Raw genomic sequence first — 18,764 nt, 5'->3', positions numbered from 1 at the left:
GTCGTCAGATAATGCCGATCGATTGTGTACGCTACATAAATTTTCGAAAATCGTGATCATTACGCCGACACTTTAACGAGAGGGTTTTAAAATGCTCGTGTAAACAACGAAGAGAAAGCGATGAAAGGGAAAAGATTTGTGTAGGTCGATAGCATGGCATGAGCCAAGGATGGGGCTGAGGTTATAGGTGTAGAGGTGACAGCAATTTGAGTATTACTATTTTGTCGTGATTTTTCGCTTAAATTGTATATGGCTATAGCTTCATAGCACTAAGGTGAGCGGCCAAAATGATATCAAGAGTTTCGAATGTCATTAACTCATCTAGAGTCGTACCTGATCGTAGCACAATGTTTTGCTTTGTTGGACGATGAAAAAGGGATATATCAATTATTTTTCGGTTTCTAATACGTTCCATGGCTATTCTTATATTATATATATGATAACAATCTTACATTTATTACATTTTTAAATTGTTTTGTAATATACTATGACACTTACTAGGAATATTTTTTTATAATTACAAATTGTAGTAACTGACATAATGTGTCATGTTTGTCGCAATGCCGCATAAATAAATTGGAGAAATAGTCGCCAGTTCTCTGACTATTCATCACTTCACAGGTGAAAGCAGGGTATGATAATCCTAAATCACCGCCGGCTATGAAGGGTGCGGGTCATTATAAGTTGATACCCCACAAAGGCCACATCTACGAAACCATAAATCATTCCTCAATAATGAATGATGTCGTCCTGCTATTCATTAAACTGGAGGACTTAATGTTTATTTTGTTTAGTTTTTAACAATAGTTTAAGTAGTATAAGTAGGACTAACTGTAATTTTGTTTTACGAGCTTTCAAGTTGGTTAGGCCTTAAATAACAATAGAGATTTCATGAGTTCTATTCGCAATTTGAGTATTTTATATTTTCTAAATTAGCATTAGATCTGCTTTCGAGAAGATTTCGACTATGGCTAGCTACCTCCCTACCAATCAAGGATGTTCTATCAAGAGCTAAAGGCCTGTACCTAATTTATTACCTAACTATTATTGGCTTTTTTCTATAATACCGATTTTTTAATAAACGAACGTGCTAAATATCGCGCGCTAGAACTTCTTCTACATAAGCATAAAAGCAATTGATTGTCTATTGGCGGTGAAATGTCAATCAAGAATAAAAATCCATTTAACTAAAACAAGTTGATATCGACAAACATACGAGAGTACCTACCATTGAAATTAGAGAACCCTTAACGACTAGATAATTTAAGAGAACTCTTGACGACGATTTTAGATACTCTTGTAGATTTATTAGTATTTCCGAATTCCTAATTTGCTATTTGTTTCAAAAAAAGAATTTTAATATTTAACGAACAAGCGTACCTACCATTGAGGGCAGGCAATGATTTCGGATAATTTTAGAGAACTCTTGACGACGTTTTTAGATACTCTTAGAGATTTATTAGTATTTCCGAATTCCTAATTTGCTATTTGTTTTAAAAGAAGAATTTTAATATTGAACGATAAGAATACAAACAACGTTTCCTCAAATTCCACACAAAGCCTCGGCGTGCCGGTGCCGAACGTTTTCGCTAACAATACAGTAAATCTCCAGTTGACCGTGTTGCCGTGCACGCCTCGTTAACACGCGGCCAGTGCGAATGGAAACAAGAATATTACAACATCGATTCTTTTAACTTAAAACGCTACCAAATACAGCAATTAGATGTAGCTGGTAATGACATTGAAGAATTATCTCTACCTGATTACATAACTATTGCAATGGACTTTTTACTCAAAGACAATAGTCGTTTTTGGATTTGTTTTTGGAAAGCGACTAAGGCGACGATAGAGATGTAGTTTTTTCACGTGATTGTATGATACATTAGATAAAAATAGATATCGCAGTGCCAGGAGCGGAAAATCAATCAATATTACGTCTTTTGGTTTTGGTTTCCCATTTCAAAGTAGTCATAGATGGATCACGCTATAATATTATGTGAGTAAAAAAGGATGCACAATATTGCTTTCATCTCTGTAATTAAAACTGACGTCAGTTAGTTCGAATATGTGTACTTTATGCAAGACATTTACCGAAGTATGAATTACGAGTACTCCGATTTGAACACGCCGCAAAAAGTAACGCCTGTTCGCGAGGAATGGCCTGCGGTTTCAACACCGTTCAAGTACAACGTTTAAGCAGTACCGATTTGCATTTCCGAGAACAGCGGCCGGAGATGATTTGCGATTATTTGAACAACCGAAGCGTCATGGCTTGACCATAATTATTACTGTCCCGATAATCAGATGCCGATAACGTAACGAGTGTACCTTGTACTTGAAAAGTCCCTCGACGAATCAAATTAGAAAGCCGAATTGTTGTACCGTTAAAACGCGTCCGCCAATGTCCAATAGAGACATGGTTGAGAACATGTTCCACACATATTGGACTCGTTAAACATAATTGTGTATAATGAAAAAACCAAATCTTGCTTCTTATGGTAACTAACTGCCTCTCTAGTTACCTACTCATACTTACTTACAGTGGTATCGTAATTGGTTAAAGTCCTAGGACGAGATATGCAAAAGGTATTGAGAGATAAAGTTGTCATCATCATCGTATTTTTTTTATTATTTACAAATTAGCCCTTGACTACAATCTCACCTGATGATGTTTAAGATAGAAGCGGGCTAATTTGTTAGGAGAAGGATGAAAATCCACACCCCTTTTGGTTTCTACACGACATCATACGGGAGCGCTAAATTACTTGGCGGTATGTCTTTGTGGATTTTGCAGGAAATCAATGAAACTCATCTATGCTTGTGGAAAGTACAATGCTTTCTAAGTAAATCTTAATACTCTTTAAGTAAATTGTCTATAAAAAATATGCAATAAATACCATTAATCAGCCCATGGATGTCCACTGCAGGACATACACCTTTTTAAGGGAATTCCAAACATCACGATCCTGAGCCGCCTGCATCCAGTGAATACCTGCGACTAGCTTGATGTCGTCAGTCCACCTGGTGGGGGGACGACAACAACTGCACAACACGGTTCTAGTGCGGTAGATAAAGTACTTCATCTAAAAATACTCGAAATTTTAAATACGCAACGTTGAAGATTAAATTGTTTTTTTGGATGATTCAAGTTATTGTTTATGGCCGCAGCGGAAATTTTTACTCATGTATTAGATTGAGCAAACGTTGGCATCGGGCAAAAACGATGATTGGATTGGGAGGCATGTTAACTGTATTCATGCTACTAAGCTGTTTGATGGATTGGCTCATCATCAGTTGTTATTTCTTCTTTAGTTCCGAACCACACTAACAATTCAGATTGACAAGATTGCCAAGATGGGTACAAATGTAGGTATCAATATGTTCTTTAATCATGACAAATCATAATCAATATTATACAGTAATGTAACTAACTCTAGTCTACTTAAGTTACTTAAGCTTCTTTATTTTTTTTTTTACTTTACTCATCAGTATCTGAAGTTAATCATAATAAAGTTCGTTATGTTATTATTATAAAATTTGTGGATTATTGATCTTGTGTTTACTGTGTAGTTAACAAATTACAGCCTACTTAACCTCACTTTATCTCATAACTATAATAATATGGGTGCTTACCAGAGTTCTAAGGCGTTGTGCAAACGTAGTTAGAAATGATGCACCGTATTCCGACAAGGGACTTCTTTTCATATGTTAATAGAGAGGTCATACAACATATTAAGGAAACGATCTTTTATAGTAGTACTAGTTTTTTAGAGCCAGTTGTAACATAACCATCACAATACAGGGAATTAATATGAGTACAAATAAGTGTGGTCTAAGAGAGTACAAATAAGTGTGGTCTAGTTGAGGAAGCGTAATGTGACCAACCAACTAACTACATAAACACTGTTTACTAAAGTTTAACTTTGTAATTTAGAGATTGATCCTCCGTTTTTCGAATAACATGCTGTTAACTATCATAAAAGATTATCAATTGTTTATGCCAGATCAAATATAGACAGGTTTTTCTCTACTTGTCATAAGACAATAAGACATATTTTCGATCTAGTGATCTGTAAGTAAAGGTAAACAACGATGGTTTTTGAAGTTAAGCCATTTTTGTTTGTTACTCATCGGTGTCTGGTATCGTTAAGTGAGTTCGTCTGCAATGCGCCTAAACGCGTTAAGGTAGAATTAAATTCCACCGTGATATTAGAAAACTACGTGATACAATTTGTAATTTTGGTCTACGCTTAGCCAATTTAATATTAGGTTATAAAATTGTACAGGTGAAATTTATTACTTCCTCTTGGGTTGCAAACTAGATTTGATGTGAATAACTGTAATTTAAAATCTACCTATTATAATAAATATAAGTTTATTGCCATAAAAGTAAACTCTCTACACTTAGAAGCGTTCTTCAATTTCGGAAGTTATGATTTAAGATTTTATTTTGACAACGACGCTAAAAACTTATATTACTCGTAAAAGATATTTATTGAACTTTCTTCAAATGTATTGTGCGAGTTGAGAAAAGAAGTTTCTTTAAGAAGCTTGAGTATAATGTTCTTCATTGGAAAAGAAAATACTCGAAAAGAAATTATAAAAAAAAAAACTCTGTAGTAAGTAGAGTATTTGAAAAAAATACTCTACTACTATTTACGGAGATTTTTTTTTTTAGGGTAGGGGTAGGGAAGAAGCGCACATAAGACAAAGCAAAGCTTAACCAGGTCTGCTAGTTTCTTATAAAAACCTAATATCCGGCAGAAATATGAAAACAGTTAATTTATGTTCTATAGCCATATTTTTAAATAAAATTGAAGTAACATTTAGTTAATATATTTTCGAATTATTCTGGCAAATCGTAATCATTTTGAAATGCATCTATAGACTTTCCCTGACCCTTATTTTATCTATTATTATTAGGTAATAAATAAATTAAAGGACATTTAAAAATACGGTTCCCATTTAAAATTTGTTAATTCACACAGTATATATATTGTGTGAATTAATCAGTGTATCGTATATAAACCGTTTCAAACACGCATTGTTCACGCACCGAAGGGCTTAAATGAAGTCATTCATTAATCGATCCGCCTCGTTAAGTAATGGCTCAATTATATTATTTCTTTTTATAACGACGCCTATTGTTTTGTTTCCATTGTTTTTATTTTCCAAGGGCTGATTTCTCATTCTATGTTTTATAATGGCTTTAACTTTATTTGCGTTACCGGAGTGTCTCGCTATTATGTTTGTTTTTTCACTGGCTTTGATATAAAGAACAAGGTGTAATTCGTTTTTATATTTATTACAGTTCGATGGTTTTTCTTTTAATTAATAATTATTTTTTTTATTTTAATAGTTGTGCCCCGAGGTTTCACTCCCATAAATTCTGGTCCCATGGGAACACCAGGAAAAGTGATAAGACTATAGTGTATTCCTGTTTTAATGATGATTTAATGCAGAACCGAACCATGTTACTATTCAGACTTAACCTATTACAATTATATTTACTTGATAAAATTAAATAAAATTTCAAGAAAACTATCGAAGAGGTAGGCTGTCTGTTGAACAATTATTGTTGAATATGAAATAAAATTAATTTCAATATGTTAAATTCAAGGTAGTTAGTGAGTGAATGAACAATCACAACAATGTTTTAAAAAAGTGGTTTATCACTTTTAAATAAAGTCTCGAATATATTTTGCATTCCAATTTCGAGGACAGATGAATCGAACGCTTCACCAAATACAGTTTACGAATTACGATGCATCTACTTACTTTGTAAGTGGCTTTCAACTGCGAAATACATTTTATCCTCTCAGGGCACAGACTAAGTGAACGGTAAATTGAACTACAAGTTATTTAAAAAGTTGCAGCAAAAGTAACAAAATAAATTAAAAATTACCTGATTAAAAAAAGTTTTGCATTTAAACTTCTACAATGGTTAAAATTATGTACCACGATTGACGTTATCATATAAAGATAAATAAAAATACGTTTTTTATATTCAACAAATCAAAACCGTAAACGTTTACCTAGATAGATAGGATTTGTAAGTTAAATAATGTTAAATAATTATAGTGTATAGTATATAGTTATTCATTATTATAGTTGAATATACAAAATTGTAACATAATTTGAAGAATCATCTCATAATTTTATGTAATCATATCAGTTTTTTTACGGCTGCTCAGTCTCTTTCATTTTATCTGTGCCCTTAAGATATATGACGACTGCTACTTACCGGTTACTCTGCTTTAAACATTTAAAACGCTTAAATGTTTTTCTCATTTAAATTAAGCAGTTCTCACTTGATTTATACCAGGCGCACTGACAAATGGCTGAAGATTTTGTATCTGCCGCTCTTAACAACGCGGCTCGGGTTAGCTTAATTGTTAGATAAATCATACTATCTTGACAGTAGTCAAGTACGACTAGGCGGATTAGGTGTATTCCAGATGGGATGTCGATCTCGCAACAACGTTTCCATAATTCATTACAACGAAGTAAGGAAACCTATGGTTGTTCATTAGTTTCTGATACACATAGATTTATATTATAATTGACTTCATTTGTATTTGTTTGATACTAAAATTACAAATGAGGACATTTCAAGCTTGTTATGAAATATGTTTTTCCTGCTTAATAAGATCACAATATAATATCTGAAAATTGATTAGGACGATCTTAAGGCAACATCGTTGTATAAATTTCATTGAATTCTGAAAATTCATAAATTCTTGTATTCCGTGTCGTTATTTTTAATTCGTATTGTTTAATTGAAATGATAATAATATGGTGATTCGTGTGTAAGTGGTGTTGAATCAAGCTTATTATTATTTCATTTAGTTAATAGAAAGTAAAAAGTTTGAAAAAGTTAGAAAACATAAATAGATCTATGAAACATCCTAGTATAAATTCCCAGGTTCCCGATCCGTCAAATTACAAGGCTTTGAACACAATGCCATAAAAAAGAACACATGTTAGCGCAGTCAGTCATCAAACGAAACAAAAGCAAAGCGAGACGCACACGGTACAATTAAACAGTCAGAGCCGCGCACAAAGAAAAAGAGTATGACAGCTAATTGTAAAGTCTTATATGGCGGCGAGATTACTCCAAGTGTCAGTTGGGTCCAGATATGGGGTCGAACTAAAATGGGAACCTTGACTAATTTGCACCTGAGGAAATAGGTCAGCTTTGCAGAGAGATTATATCACTAAGGTGCGTACATACTTTAGCTTGCTCGTTCACGCGGTATGCCTTTCAGTGAAGAATTCAATTAATCTCAAATTAAAAGATCAGAGTTTGGTAAGAGAGCGGATTTCACAGAAAGGATCAAAAGTGTTACACTCTTCATTTCCTTGTCAGTTGCAACTCAAGAGTTTTCGATAAAATTCTTCTTAAGGTGGGTCGAACGAAAATGCATTTCAGAGAAAAATTTAGTTAATCTCAAATTAAGAGATTAATTTCAGAGAAAGGATCAAAATGTAGTGTAATTCAAAACCATGTTACTACATCAAAAGTGTCAAATTCTGCACTTCCTTGTCAGTCGCAACAAGATTTCTCGATAAAATTCTTCAAAAGGTCTTGAAGTAATCAGCAAAATTTTAGTCTCGTTGAAAACTTGTACTTGTTGTAAATTCGCGTTTACATATTTGGTAACACACGAGAGAATCTGTCTCCGCAAATTTAATGTGACTCAAAAAACTCAACCGTGAAGATTTTAGCGATTACGGGAGATAATTTCTCAGTACCGAATAAATACAATTTGCTTTTATGATTGCGTTTAATTTATGGAAACGTTTGTCCTCCACAATTTAATTAAGTACTTCCATAATTTAAATTATGCTAATAGAAGGGATAACATGCGTGTTTGCTGTTGTTTTATCAGCGTTCATGTGTGATCCGCGATCGTATGAAACAACAATGTACCGATGATGATAGGCAGATATACATAATTTAAAACAATAATATCAGCGTTGATACTTTTGATAAAGCTACTCGAGTTTGGGATACAAGTATTTCAGGTGACAAATGTGGCAGAGAACAACTGAATAACAACAATTTGGATTTGATACTTTTGATAAAGCTACTTGAGTTTGGAATACAAGTATTTCAGATGACAAATGCGGCATAGAACAACTGAATGACAACAATTTGGATTTAATACTTTTGATAAAGCTACTCAAGTTTGGAATACAAGTATTTCAGGTGACAAATGCGGCACTGAACAACTGACTAACAATAACTTAACAACATAGAAACAATTTAATAACACTAAAAACAATTGGTGTCTAGTATTGAAGTTGCCAAATATCGGTCAAGTGTCACTTTAAGACGACAAGTTGCTAAATGCACTCTTTGTAAGATCAACAACAACTAAAGAAAATATTCGAAAAGAAAATAAAGAATAAGCTGAAATAACTTGAAAATCTTCAAATTGTGTACTCATAAAAGATTGCTCTCAGTAAATCTGCTAAGAACAACATAGTTCCCAAGTTATACAAGCTTCCTGAAGTGTCAGACTTGTTCCCTTCGTAATTTGGCGAGACGCCAGCACGATACACCTGCGTCCCGCATTATCCTCATTTCTTAGGGGGATGTATAAAAAATATACCGTTAAAATATGTACAAATGAAAAAATAGCACTATATTACAAGTTATTAATAGATATACAAGTTATTAATATACTCAATATAGTCATATTCTATAGTCTCATTTATTTCAATGAAGCTTAGTTTACAAGCGCTTTCGGAACGTCAGGTATATTATAAGATAATAGTGATAATAATTAGACGGAAACCTCAAATTAAAATTACGAGGGTTCTAAATGCAAAACGGTATGTACCTACTAAGGTTTTTATTGTTATCACTTTCCAAATATACAAATATATTCGAACAAATTCAAGTAGGTAATTACAATATAATAATTTTAATGTTTAACTTGAAAAAATTAAGGAACGTGACATTCAAAAGAAGATTATTCCAAGTTTAAAAAGTGTAAAAACTCTTAATCTTAACGTAACAATAATGTAAAAGTAACATCTAGTAGAAAATAGTAAAATAGTTGAGAGAGGGGTAAGGGCGGAAATTAAATAATGGAACATCTGCGATGACTGCTTTATTCCCAAACACAAATTAACTTCAAACAAATGGCGTCACTAAACCCCTCGGGGTAAAATGTGAGAGAGTTCGGAAATTTCAAAAAAAATCTCACACATCCGGGACGTCGGATATTAAAGGCATATATCACAGGTACGATCGCAACTGTTTCCATTATCGAGCGAGATGCTTCACGCCAAACTATCACGTGTGAAGCATTAATTAACCCGTACCATTTATCAAGGGTATTGGATATAGTAATCACTGCGGTATTCAAATTGAAAATCAAAAATTTATTTAGGAAGAATGGATTGATTAACGATGTAATGTCACCCCTCGTCAATTCACAATGCACGACTCATGCGATATAATAGCAATATTGTATAGCTTTGGCGTGAACTAAATTACCTTCCGCGACGTAATTAACCGTTATTGCATAATAACTACACCCAGTCTATGGCGTAATTGAACATTAAGATAAACATAAGCCATGTCTGGAGCTACGCCTGTTGTGATAAAAATCAACCTGCAGAATTACCGCTGCATATAAATATTCTTGTTAACAACACAATGAATAATTTAAAAGAACAACTCATAATATACCATATCGCAGCACATACTTCTCGAACTATTTCGGCGACTGTGCTAACTCCAATCCTATATATGTAATACAATTTAGCGAATGGGCAACCCGTTGCCAAATGTCTAAAACAATTTTTCTTTATTACCTACAAGTCTCAATGTTCAAAAAAAGTGGAGGAATATTCGCGACGCTTTTGTAAAGGCTCATAAATCAAGGTTGAGCCCGAGCGGGTCTGCAGCAAAGTCTAGTCTTTATTAAAGCTTGTCAAATTTTTAATTAAAGCAATATGTTTCTAATGAAATTTAATATGTAATGTCTGTCCTATCCTCTATCCTTACGATAAATAAAGCAAGATGAAAAATGATTATTCATTAAATTTTGTTTGTTGATTTCAACCGCATCCACCCGCTTAAAATAAGATATCAAACCAAATGTTTGATTCGATAGTTAGTGAATATTTGTTTGAGTCCGCTAGTAGTATATAACGTATGTATATAACATATATATATAAGTAATATACAACAAACAAATAAGTATTCGATTCTTGGAAAATTTCTGTTGCTTCGTCCTTCGTAACTTCATGATATAAGATATTACTGTACAAACCATTGGAAGCCTACGCCCAACGATAAATAAAGCAACAGTTTCGATACAGTATAGCGGACACGTTCCCAACAACTAACATATTGAAGCGCAGGATATGGTAATGGTCCTAGAGAAATGGGAGGCGGGTCGTTGGACTATTTTAGTACAGGCGTAAGGGCGATTTATTTTCAGTCGTATTTCCTTCCCAAGTGAGGGACATTACGTCTGAACAGAGGATAATTACTTCGGAATACATATCTGTATCTCCAAACTTTCGTATATGTACAAATCTAAGTTCTTTTAGTTCTTTATCTACCTGTACCTTGTGTTATAGTAAAGAAAACATACATATGTTTTCTGTGCCTAACTATAAAGAGGTAAAGTTGATGGTGTTGTAGGGGGTAATCTCTGGATCTACTAAATCGATTTTGAAAATCCTTTTACCACTAGAAAGCCTTCTTATTTGTGAGTGTCATATATATTTTGTCTCCATTTTCTCACGGGAACGGGAACTATGCGGGTGAAACCGCGAGTCGTCGGCTGGTATTTAAGTAAAATTGTTTGACAAAAAGCACTTTTTCAAAAGTTAATTGAATATTTTTTAATTTTTGTAAACAATTACCAGACCAAATTCGTAACAAAATACCACCAGTATTTGCATTCACAAAATTAATTAAGATTAATTTCCATTAATAAAGATCAAATGACAGACAGTTAATTAAGCTCACAAAATAAAATACAAATTCACAGCTGAGCAAAACAATTGTACACGATGGTATTAACGTTAATTGTGATAATGAATAAAACAATGACAACCATTCGAGTTTCGTCATCGACACAAAAAATATTACGATATCAAGGTCTTTAAGAAAATAACTAAATTATCAGCATGACGATCATTTGATAAGCGTTATACTCCGTAAAGTGATGAAGTAATAAAATGCAATTGTTCTCAAAAAAGAATTAAAAGCAATTGGTGCCGAAATCTCAATTGATTTGAAAAAGGAAATAAGATGTTGAGGTTAGAGCCAGATAAATTATTTTGTAAGACACCGACCGTGTCCCGCATTTCCTGCAAGGGTCTCGGTAGAGAATTGATTTAATAAATTCATTACGAGCTCTCAACCAATTAACATGTGATACTATTAGTTGACAGCGTCGTAATAAATAACGCTGATAAAACATTTACTGTGACGTAAATAGACGAAGGAAAATAAGATGTTCAATTTTTTTCGTGTTTGTTCAAAGATTAATGTTTACTGAACAATTTGGTATTGATGTTTAACTAAAGAGCAAACTCTGGATAATAATCAGCATAAATGAATCAAGTGCGTCATGTATATTAACACGTTTAGTAGCGCGCTAATTTCCAATGTCCGTGTTTTGTTTTTTTGTCACAAAACCTTTCAGGGTCTTGAATTCTGAATTTTCCTTTTTCGTTTAACTTTTTGTTGTTAATATTTTTTATATTTAATCAAAATATTTACGTCATCTAGCTTAAAGTAATCCTAAAATAAATACAGTTTTGTTTTATTTATGTTGTGGATTTCTATTTCAATACGTTTTAACTTGGATGGACCATTTAGTTTTCGTTTTGAATCCGGGTTTACTAATGTATACAATATAATGTCTTACTTGAAACTTTTATACGAGTAGATGTCAACCATCATTATCATCATCATCATCTTCGTGTCAAATCTTACAAAAATCAGTTTTTGGAGAAAAAAAACAAAGATTTGCGCTACCTTGTTAAGCATCAGCTGCTCTCTTCCAAAGGAAGCTTTGGGAGGAATATTTAATGTTTGTCAGATATAAATCCAAGCAGCTGCCTGGCAGGTGGTAGGAGCGTGCCCGTGTTTGTGATTGGGTTATTTTTTTACTGAATGCAGCGTAATAATGGGGTGGCGACTTGTTATTTTATTTTTGGCATTGTAAATAACCATGCTTACTGTGTTATTTTTATGTTAATCATGGTTTTTGTAAGAAAATGTGTGCAATATTTGTATTTTATAAAGCATTTTTCACAATATGTAATTTAGATGATTTTTTTTTTTTTCAAATTGTTTATAATAAACATTCTTCGCACATCATAAGTACAATGAATAAAAATTGCGATACACTTTTTTTCGTTTATAATCATTAATTGATTAATATTTGCTATAAGTTGAAACAAAATTCATCAACAACAAATAAAATTTTACATTACGTAAGCAAGTAAATATCATTTAATTTGTAAAATCATTTAGTCTAAGTTAAATCCTTTTGGGAACAGCGATTTTACAAATTGTATTAGTTCAGTTAAAACAACTTAAACGATTTGCATTAAAGCCACGGATTCTTCACTGTAATTTAACTGAATCTGGTGGACAAATTCAAAACCGCATTAATATTCATAACTAAACATCTGTACAATTATTCAAACGGTGTTTAACATTGCGCCGCTTTGTTTCCCTGTTTGTTTGAGTTTTGTTTGAGCTCGCAAACACAACGTGCTCACTGCGAGTTACCGCCAATACGATTCTGAAATAAACGTATTGTGTTACGAGCACAACGTTTGGTACTTAGAACTCGGGCAAAGTAGTTACTGTGTTTACTAATGTTACCGTCGTTTTGCTTTTGTTACCACCTACCTAAGTGTACTAACTTATCTAGGTACATACGTAAACAATTGTTATGAAGTTTAATTTTACTCGTAGAAGTGGACTTACCAAGTTAATGTTTTCCAAGTAAGGTCTACAATCTGAAGGGCTTATTGTATTGGGTCACTATTCGAATAAGGTTAGAAACTTTATGAAAACACGTACAGTCAATATTTATCACAGAGAGGCCGGCATTAATGTCAAGTATCCCACAGTTGTCAATACTCAGCCGCGGCGAGCGCAGGTTGCCATAAATGGCGACAAGCGCGATAGTAATCGAAGGAAAAACTCGGTCCTTCTAGCCGGACTTGACCTGATTTGAACTTAGACAATAAATCTTACAAGTAAACTTTTTTAGCTGTTGACATTGATTAATGCAAGCAGAATCCAAGAAGAAATAAAAAGTCTATCGAACACATTAAAGGTTTTAACGATATAATAATGAAGCTTAAATCTCAGCTGCACGCGAGGTTGGCGCGATGCTGAGATAAACTACAAAGGGTCGCGTTTTGTGTCCAAGATGTGCGAGCGCATCTGCCATCCCACGTGCTGCCTCCGTCCGCGCAGGTTTCTCTTTAAAAATATTTTTTCTTGTTTGTTCGACGAGCACATTTATCATTCCCAACAGATGCGTTTGTAATAACAGGGTTACGTAAGGTAATTCGTTCTTTAATTAAATTTCCGCTTCCCCTTCAAATTACATTTCAGGGATCACGTTTGTTTTATTAAGATTTATTTTATCATCTCAAATTAGATCTGAAGACAGGATTGCGTGGAAACATTTTGTTGGTCTCGAACACGCTCATTTGGCCTGAATTTGATCCGAAACATGTGTGTATGAAGTGTTCTGTTTTTTGTCAGTCGACATCCGAGGTCTGCTATGCGACATGTGCAAAATATGTAGCTAACAGGATGAAGTATTTCGTATGGATTCCTGCTAGTTTTTGTTGTGATATATATTTCTCAAGCATATACATTACCACTATCAAGTGAAGCATTCTCATTAATGATTAGTAGGTACCTACGTTTTCTAATTCTAATATTTGTATCTAAAAGCTGTTTGTTAGTATCACTATCCTTAAATGTTATTTCAAAAGGATCTTCTACGTATTGAGCCGCAGGCATGCTTGCAGCTTTTGTTGTGTAACCTTTATGGCGGTGATTAAATCTCACCATTATTATTAACTGGCTCCATTCAGACACCCACTGTCGTTCTCTAGGCGGTACGGAAACTATGCCGTCCACCCACAGCGGCTGGTCCCGTAGGCGCAACAGGGTCAGACACAGCCTCTACTCATATACCTTATATCTGCTTTTAAATGCACAGCGTTCAATTGTTCAACTTATATTTAAATTAAGAGAGTCAATTTTGATCTACACGCGAGGTTTCTGCTATTGTTTTGGCCATTTTGGTGGTCCGGATGGAAAGATGCGATCATTTAAATAATTTGTTTACTGTTTACCATGAGATACACTCATTATAATTCTAGAAAAATAATTGATCGTGCGTCGTGCAAGCCAAGAAGATCAGATCATCCAGATAACATACGTAAAATTGGACTGACAAAAGTTAGATAGGTACATGCAAATATCAGACAAAATTTTACCATTAATTTTCATGTTACTATTCAAAAGAACCATCGGCTCGTATCAATAGAATATTGACGTGAGCACTTAAAAATCCACATCCGATGTCATTGAGCGTCACACACACTGCAAATAATCCGATCCACACTTATCTAGGATTGCACAAAGTTCGGTTCGAACGCGGCACAGAGTAGTAACGAGTGACGAACAAGCGCGTACAATTCAAGCGACAGACTGAACCGATCCGGCGACTCTAGCGAGCTGACCGGCGTCGTTGCCGAGTGACGCGATACCGAGTAGCTCCCCCCTCTGCCCCTTTTTGCGCCTGCACCCAACAAATCGGGCGACAGATCTATAGAATTATCGTATTGTCGTGACTCGGCGATAGATTCCACCTTTGTATACATTTTCTTCTCGTTTTTATGCAGAGATATTGTTTGAGGTTGTGATTTGACGGCGCGTCAACACGCTCGTGTAGGCGAGGGACCAAAAGATCGCTACGATAATATATTACAGCAAGATTGTAAAATTATTTATGCTACGGAGTGAAACCGTTATCTTTCACGTGGCACTCTACGGCGCATCGGTGAGTGCATCGATAACGATGTGACAAGCATTCTATAAAACGAAGCCATAAATGTGACCACTACATAAAACACTACTAAAGATAATTATAATGACCTTAGTGTATCTAAGTACTATTTAAATACTAAGAGAAGAAAATTAAACAGCATTGAAGTGGAAACTAATTTGGAATGATAACTATAAATCACAATACCTATAGGCCATTAATCAGAAATAATTGGGTCTAAATGTTTTGAAGATAATTTAAAAGCAATATTTTTAGATGATAAATGCTTTCGGACAATTCTGATTACGAAAATAATTTTTAAAGATCTTTTGTAACATTACAAACATGATTTGTTTAATGAAAGCCCGTGACTGTAATATTAATACATTAAAAATTCAATCATACTCAGTTTCAATTTGTTAGATTAGTGAAACAGGTTAGAGGATAGCCATAACAAGATGACAAACTAGTGGGGATTCTCATCTATCAAGTCAGTCCTGTTGCTTTATTTTTTATTTTGATGTGGGCTCCAACTCCCAAGAAGGCCGGACCGCAAGGTCACTCAGTCGACGAAATCGTAGGTACTAATATTAAAAACAGAAGAGGTAAAATTTTGTGTAGGCTTGAGATAACCTTTGTTTTATATTTTAGTTTTATGTAGGAGTCATGAATAACGAATCTGTTATTACAATCTCTCCTACTTACCGGAGGCTAAATTGCCTGTTTAAGATAATAATGTTTTTTCTTGATTTTGGTCTATGAAATTAAACTAGTTAATTGGCGTAAGCACATATTTCTTTTTCAGACATAAACCAAAAATTAGAATAATTAGAAATTTATTAGTTCATTTTATCTTTGATAATAAAATGTATTGAAGACTATTTTCGTTCATTTGTTCATTTAATATTACATTTTAAAATTAAGCGCGCAGGTACATTAACTAATAGAAACATACATAGTTTTCTTCCGTAGAAATATAAATATAAATGAAAATTGTTACAAACTTTAGTATGAATAGAAAGATATCGTTTCAACTAGAAAAGGTGATAATGAGCTAATAAAAGCAGCAAATCCAGCTATCACTGCACTTATTCGATTAAACCTGAAGATAGTGAATAGAAAATAGAAATTCAATGCGCTCGTATTTGGAGATGGAATTTTGAAAGCATGTAATTTAATGAATATTAAATGAATATCAGTTACTAACTCAACTGTTTTACAATGAATATATAGGAAATAGATTAATAATATTACTAATGTTTTTAGTAATATCAGAGTTTCTTTATTATTAAAAGTGATATATAGCTAAAATAAATGTGGAAATACTGCCACCATGCTTATTTTTGTCGCAACGCTAATCACTGTGTTTCGATCTAAAATATGGTTCCCAGCTTAATTAAAAATCAAAAATCGAAATTCATTCATTTCTTATGTGAAAATGAAAGCTAATCCTCTATATATCCTCCACGCATCTTTATCATTAAAAAAATCATCAATTGTGCAGTACAACCTTGATTTGATGAATGATTTTAACACATCGCAAATCCATGTTTTTAGAAAGATTAAACTAACAAAAAACATGATCTTTAAATTCCGAAAAGACAGATATTTCACGGAAGTGTTCAAAACATATTAAAAGATAAAATGCTGACATGCGCGAGGTACGCGTAGGTGCCTTAAAAGCACTCGACCGTGAAGAGACCGATAAAATACTTAGCACATAGCTTTGTATAATGTACACAACAGAACATGGACATTATTAGACAATTTTGTATTTGTTGCAGAGACAGAAACCGTTAATGTAACAATTACTTTTTATCAGAGTATTATATTGAGCGTGATAGTTCAGTGATTTTTTGCCAGCTTTCCTATCTTTGCCTTCCAAACTATTACAAGGAAACAAACGCAATGTCTCAAAGATACTTTGAAATGCTTGCAATCTAATCCTACTTGAAATTAACAAATTCTGAAATTTTTATTCTTGTAGTACAAAATACTTTAAAATTAAAAATTTCATTTCAGGATTTGATCCATGTTAGTTGAGTGTAATTATCAAGTTACTTCAGTTTCATTATTTTTTATTGTCTAGAGTAAATTCAGTTTCTACTGTTTTGCACTTCTAATTCCAGGACTTTATAGGTTTATCAGAATTTTTAATTTTATTTATTTGGGACAAAAAACATTTACATATTGTAGGTAAGTAAAGGCTTAAATTACCATGCAAAGGGGTTAAGAAGTATGTAAATAACAACACTATCCACGAATTACACAAATTAAGAATTAGGGCGTCACAAAACATACCTATAAATGACATTTACAAGACAAACAAGGAAAGTGGTTAACATAAAACAGGGGAATCAGAAGGAAGAAGTCCAGAAAAGACAATAATAATAATTAATTAAAATAATATAAATGAAAACAAAGAATTTATGTTATTTACTAAAATATACTAATTAACAATAATAACCTTAATTTATTAAATAAAAAAAATAACTAATAAATAAATGAGAGATCTATATCAGTTACAACACACTACATAATCTAGCAAAGTTGCTTTCTTACTTTCTTTGCTAAATTTAAATGTGCAACACGTTCCTTGGCATTTTTCTACTAACACGGTTCGCTATGCAGGTCCTGCCAATCTGATCTCCGCAGTTCAGATCACAGCGTGGCTCAAAAATCACATTTTTATTCAACAGGCATATTTGCAGCTGGCTTCGTTCCAACAGGAACGTCAGGTACGACAGTAAAACTCACCCGGAATTCGGTGAAACGTTTTGCATTTTAAGAATTTCAATTTTTTTTGTTGTTTCTCAAATTTAATTGAACTTCCGGTCGTTTAGTCTTTTTGGGGTATTTTAAAAAAATCTCACAAATAGTTTTTAACTTTTAATGGGTGTATATAAAAAGTGTCACACACCGGACGATAGAACAAGCTATGTTCGGAGTATTTCTGAGTGATCGAATTTGAAATGAAGAGATCAGCAAAAGAACCAAAGTCACCGACATAGCTCAATGAGTCGCGAAGCTGAAGTGGCAATGGGCAGGGCACATAGTTCGAAGAGCCGATGGACGTTGAGGTTCTAAATGCTGCTGGAAATGTTGCTGGAATGGCAACCCCGCACTAGAAAACGCAGTGTTGGTCGACCCCTCACCAGGTGGACTGACAACATCAAACGAGTCGCAGGGGTTCGCTGGAAGCAGGCGGCTCAAGGTCGTGATGTTTGGAAGTGCCTACAAATGCCCTATGTCCTGCAGTAGACGTTTATGGGCCAATATTTTTACGGGTTTCGTAGTTTATGGGGTAAAATTACCAAGTTATCATAAGATAGATAAATGGCCAACATAATAATGATCGATGATCTGAATCAATAAGCTACTATTCAATATCAGCGATTAATATTACTAATTAAGCAATACTAATTGTTGAACTTGAAATAATGAAGAGATATAAATACATTAAAAACAAACAACTGTTTGAAGTCTGCAACAGCATTATGTATATGATATATGCCTCACTTTTTGGCCATACGTAGATTGTTAAATACAAATAGTTCTAAACAAAATTATATCAGTAATTCAGGTCGTCTTTCAGACATAAACGACCCAACAAAAGTTGACATGATAAATGATTTGAACCCTAGTTTTTCATTTGTGCTCATTAGGTAGACAGTTGTTCGTTTTATATTGATAATG

The 18,764-nt window shown here is 33.6% G+C and overlaps 1 protein-coding gene across 6 annotated transcripts in view; it reads right to left on the bottom strand.

Annotated features, from left to right (window-relative positions):
- Window positions 1-18,764, bottom strand: part of LOC112053755 (caskin-2) — a 324,648-nt gene that overhangs the window by 145,753 nt on the left and 160,131 nt on the right. Inside the window, exon 1 of one of the 6 annotated variants that reach the window (XM_052884460.1) lies at window positions 14,518-14,776. The exons of 2 other annotated variants lie outside the window; for them this stretch is intronic. Coding sequence is in view for 2 of the 4 variants with exons in the window: in XM_052884462.1 (XP_052740422.1) it covers window positions 14,518-14,551 (34 nt within the window). In the remaining 2 variants the exon portion in view is untranslated. Of the gene's footprint in view, window positions 1-14,083; window positions 14,442-14,517; window positions 14,777-18,764 lie in introns of those variants that run through there. 3 more of the 6 variants (XM_052884461.1, XM_052884462.1, XM_052884463.1) reach the window with 3 other exon arrangements.

This window comes from Bicyclus anynana, chromosome 11 (assembly GCF_947172395.1).
Source record: "Bicyclus anynana chromosome 11, ilBicAnyn1.1, whole genome shotgun sequence".
NCBI lineage: Eukaryota > Metazoa > Arthropoda > Insecta > Lepidoptera > Nymphalidae > Bicyclus > Bicyclus anynana.
Note: the sequence above shows the minus strand (reverse complement) of the source record. Positions and strands in the feature narration are given on the sequence as shown.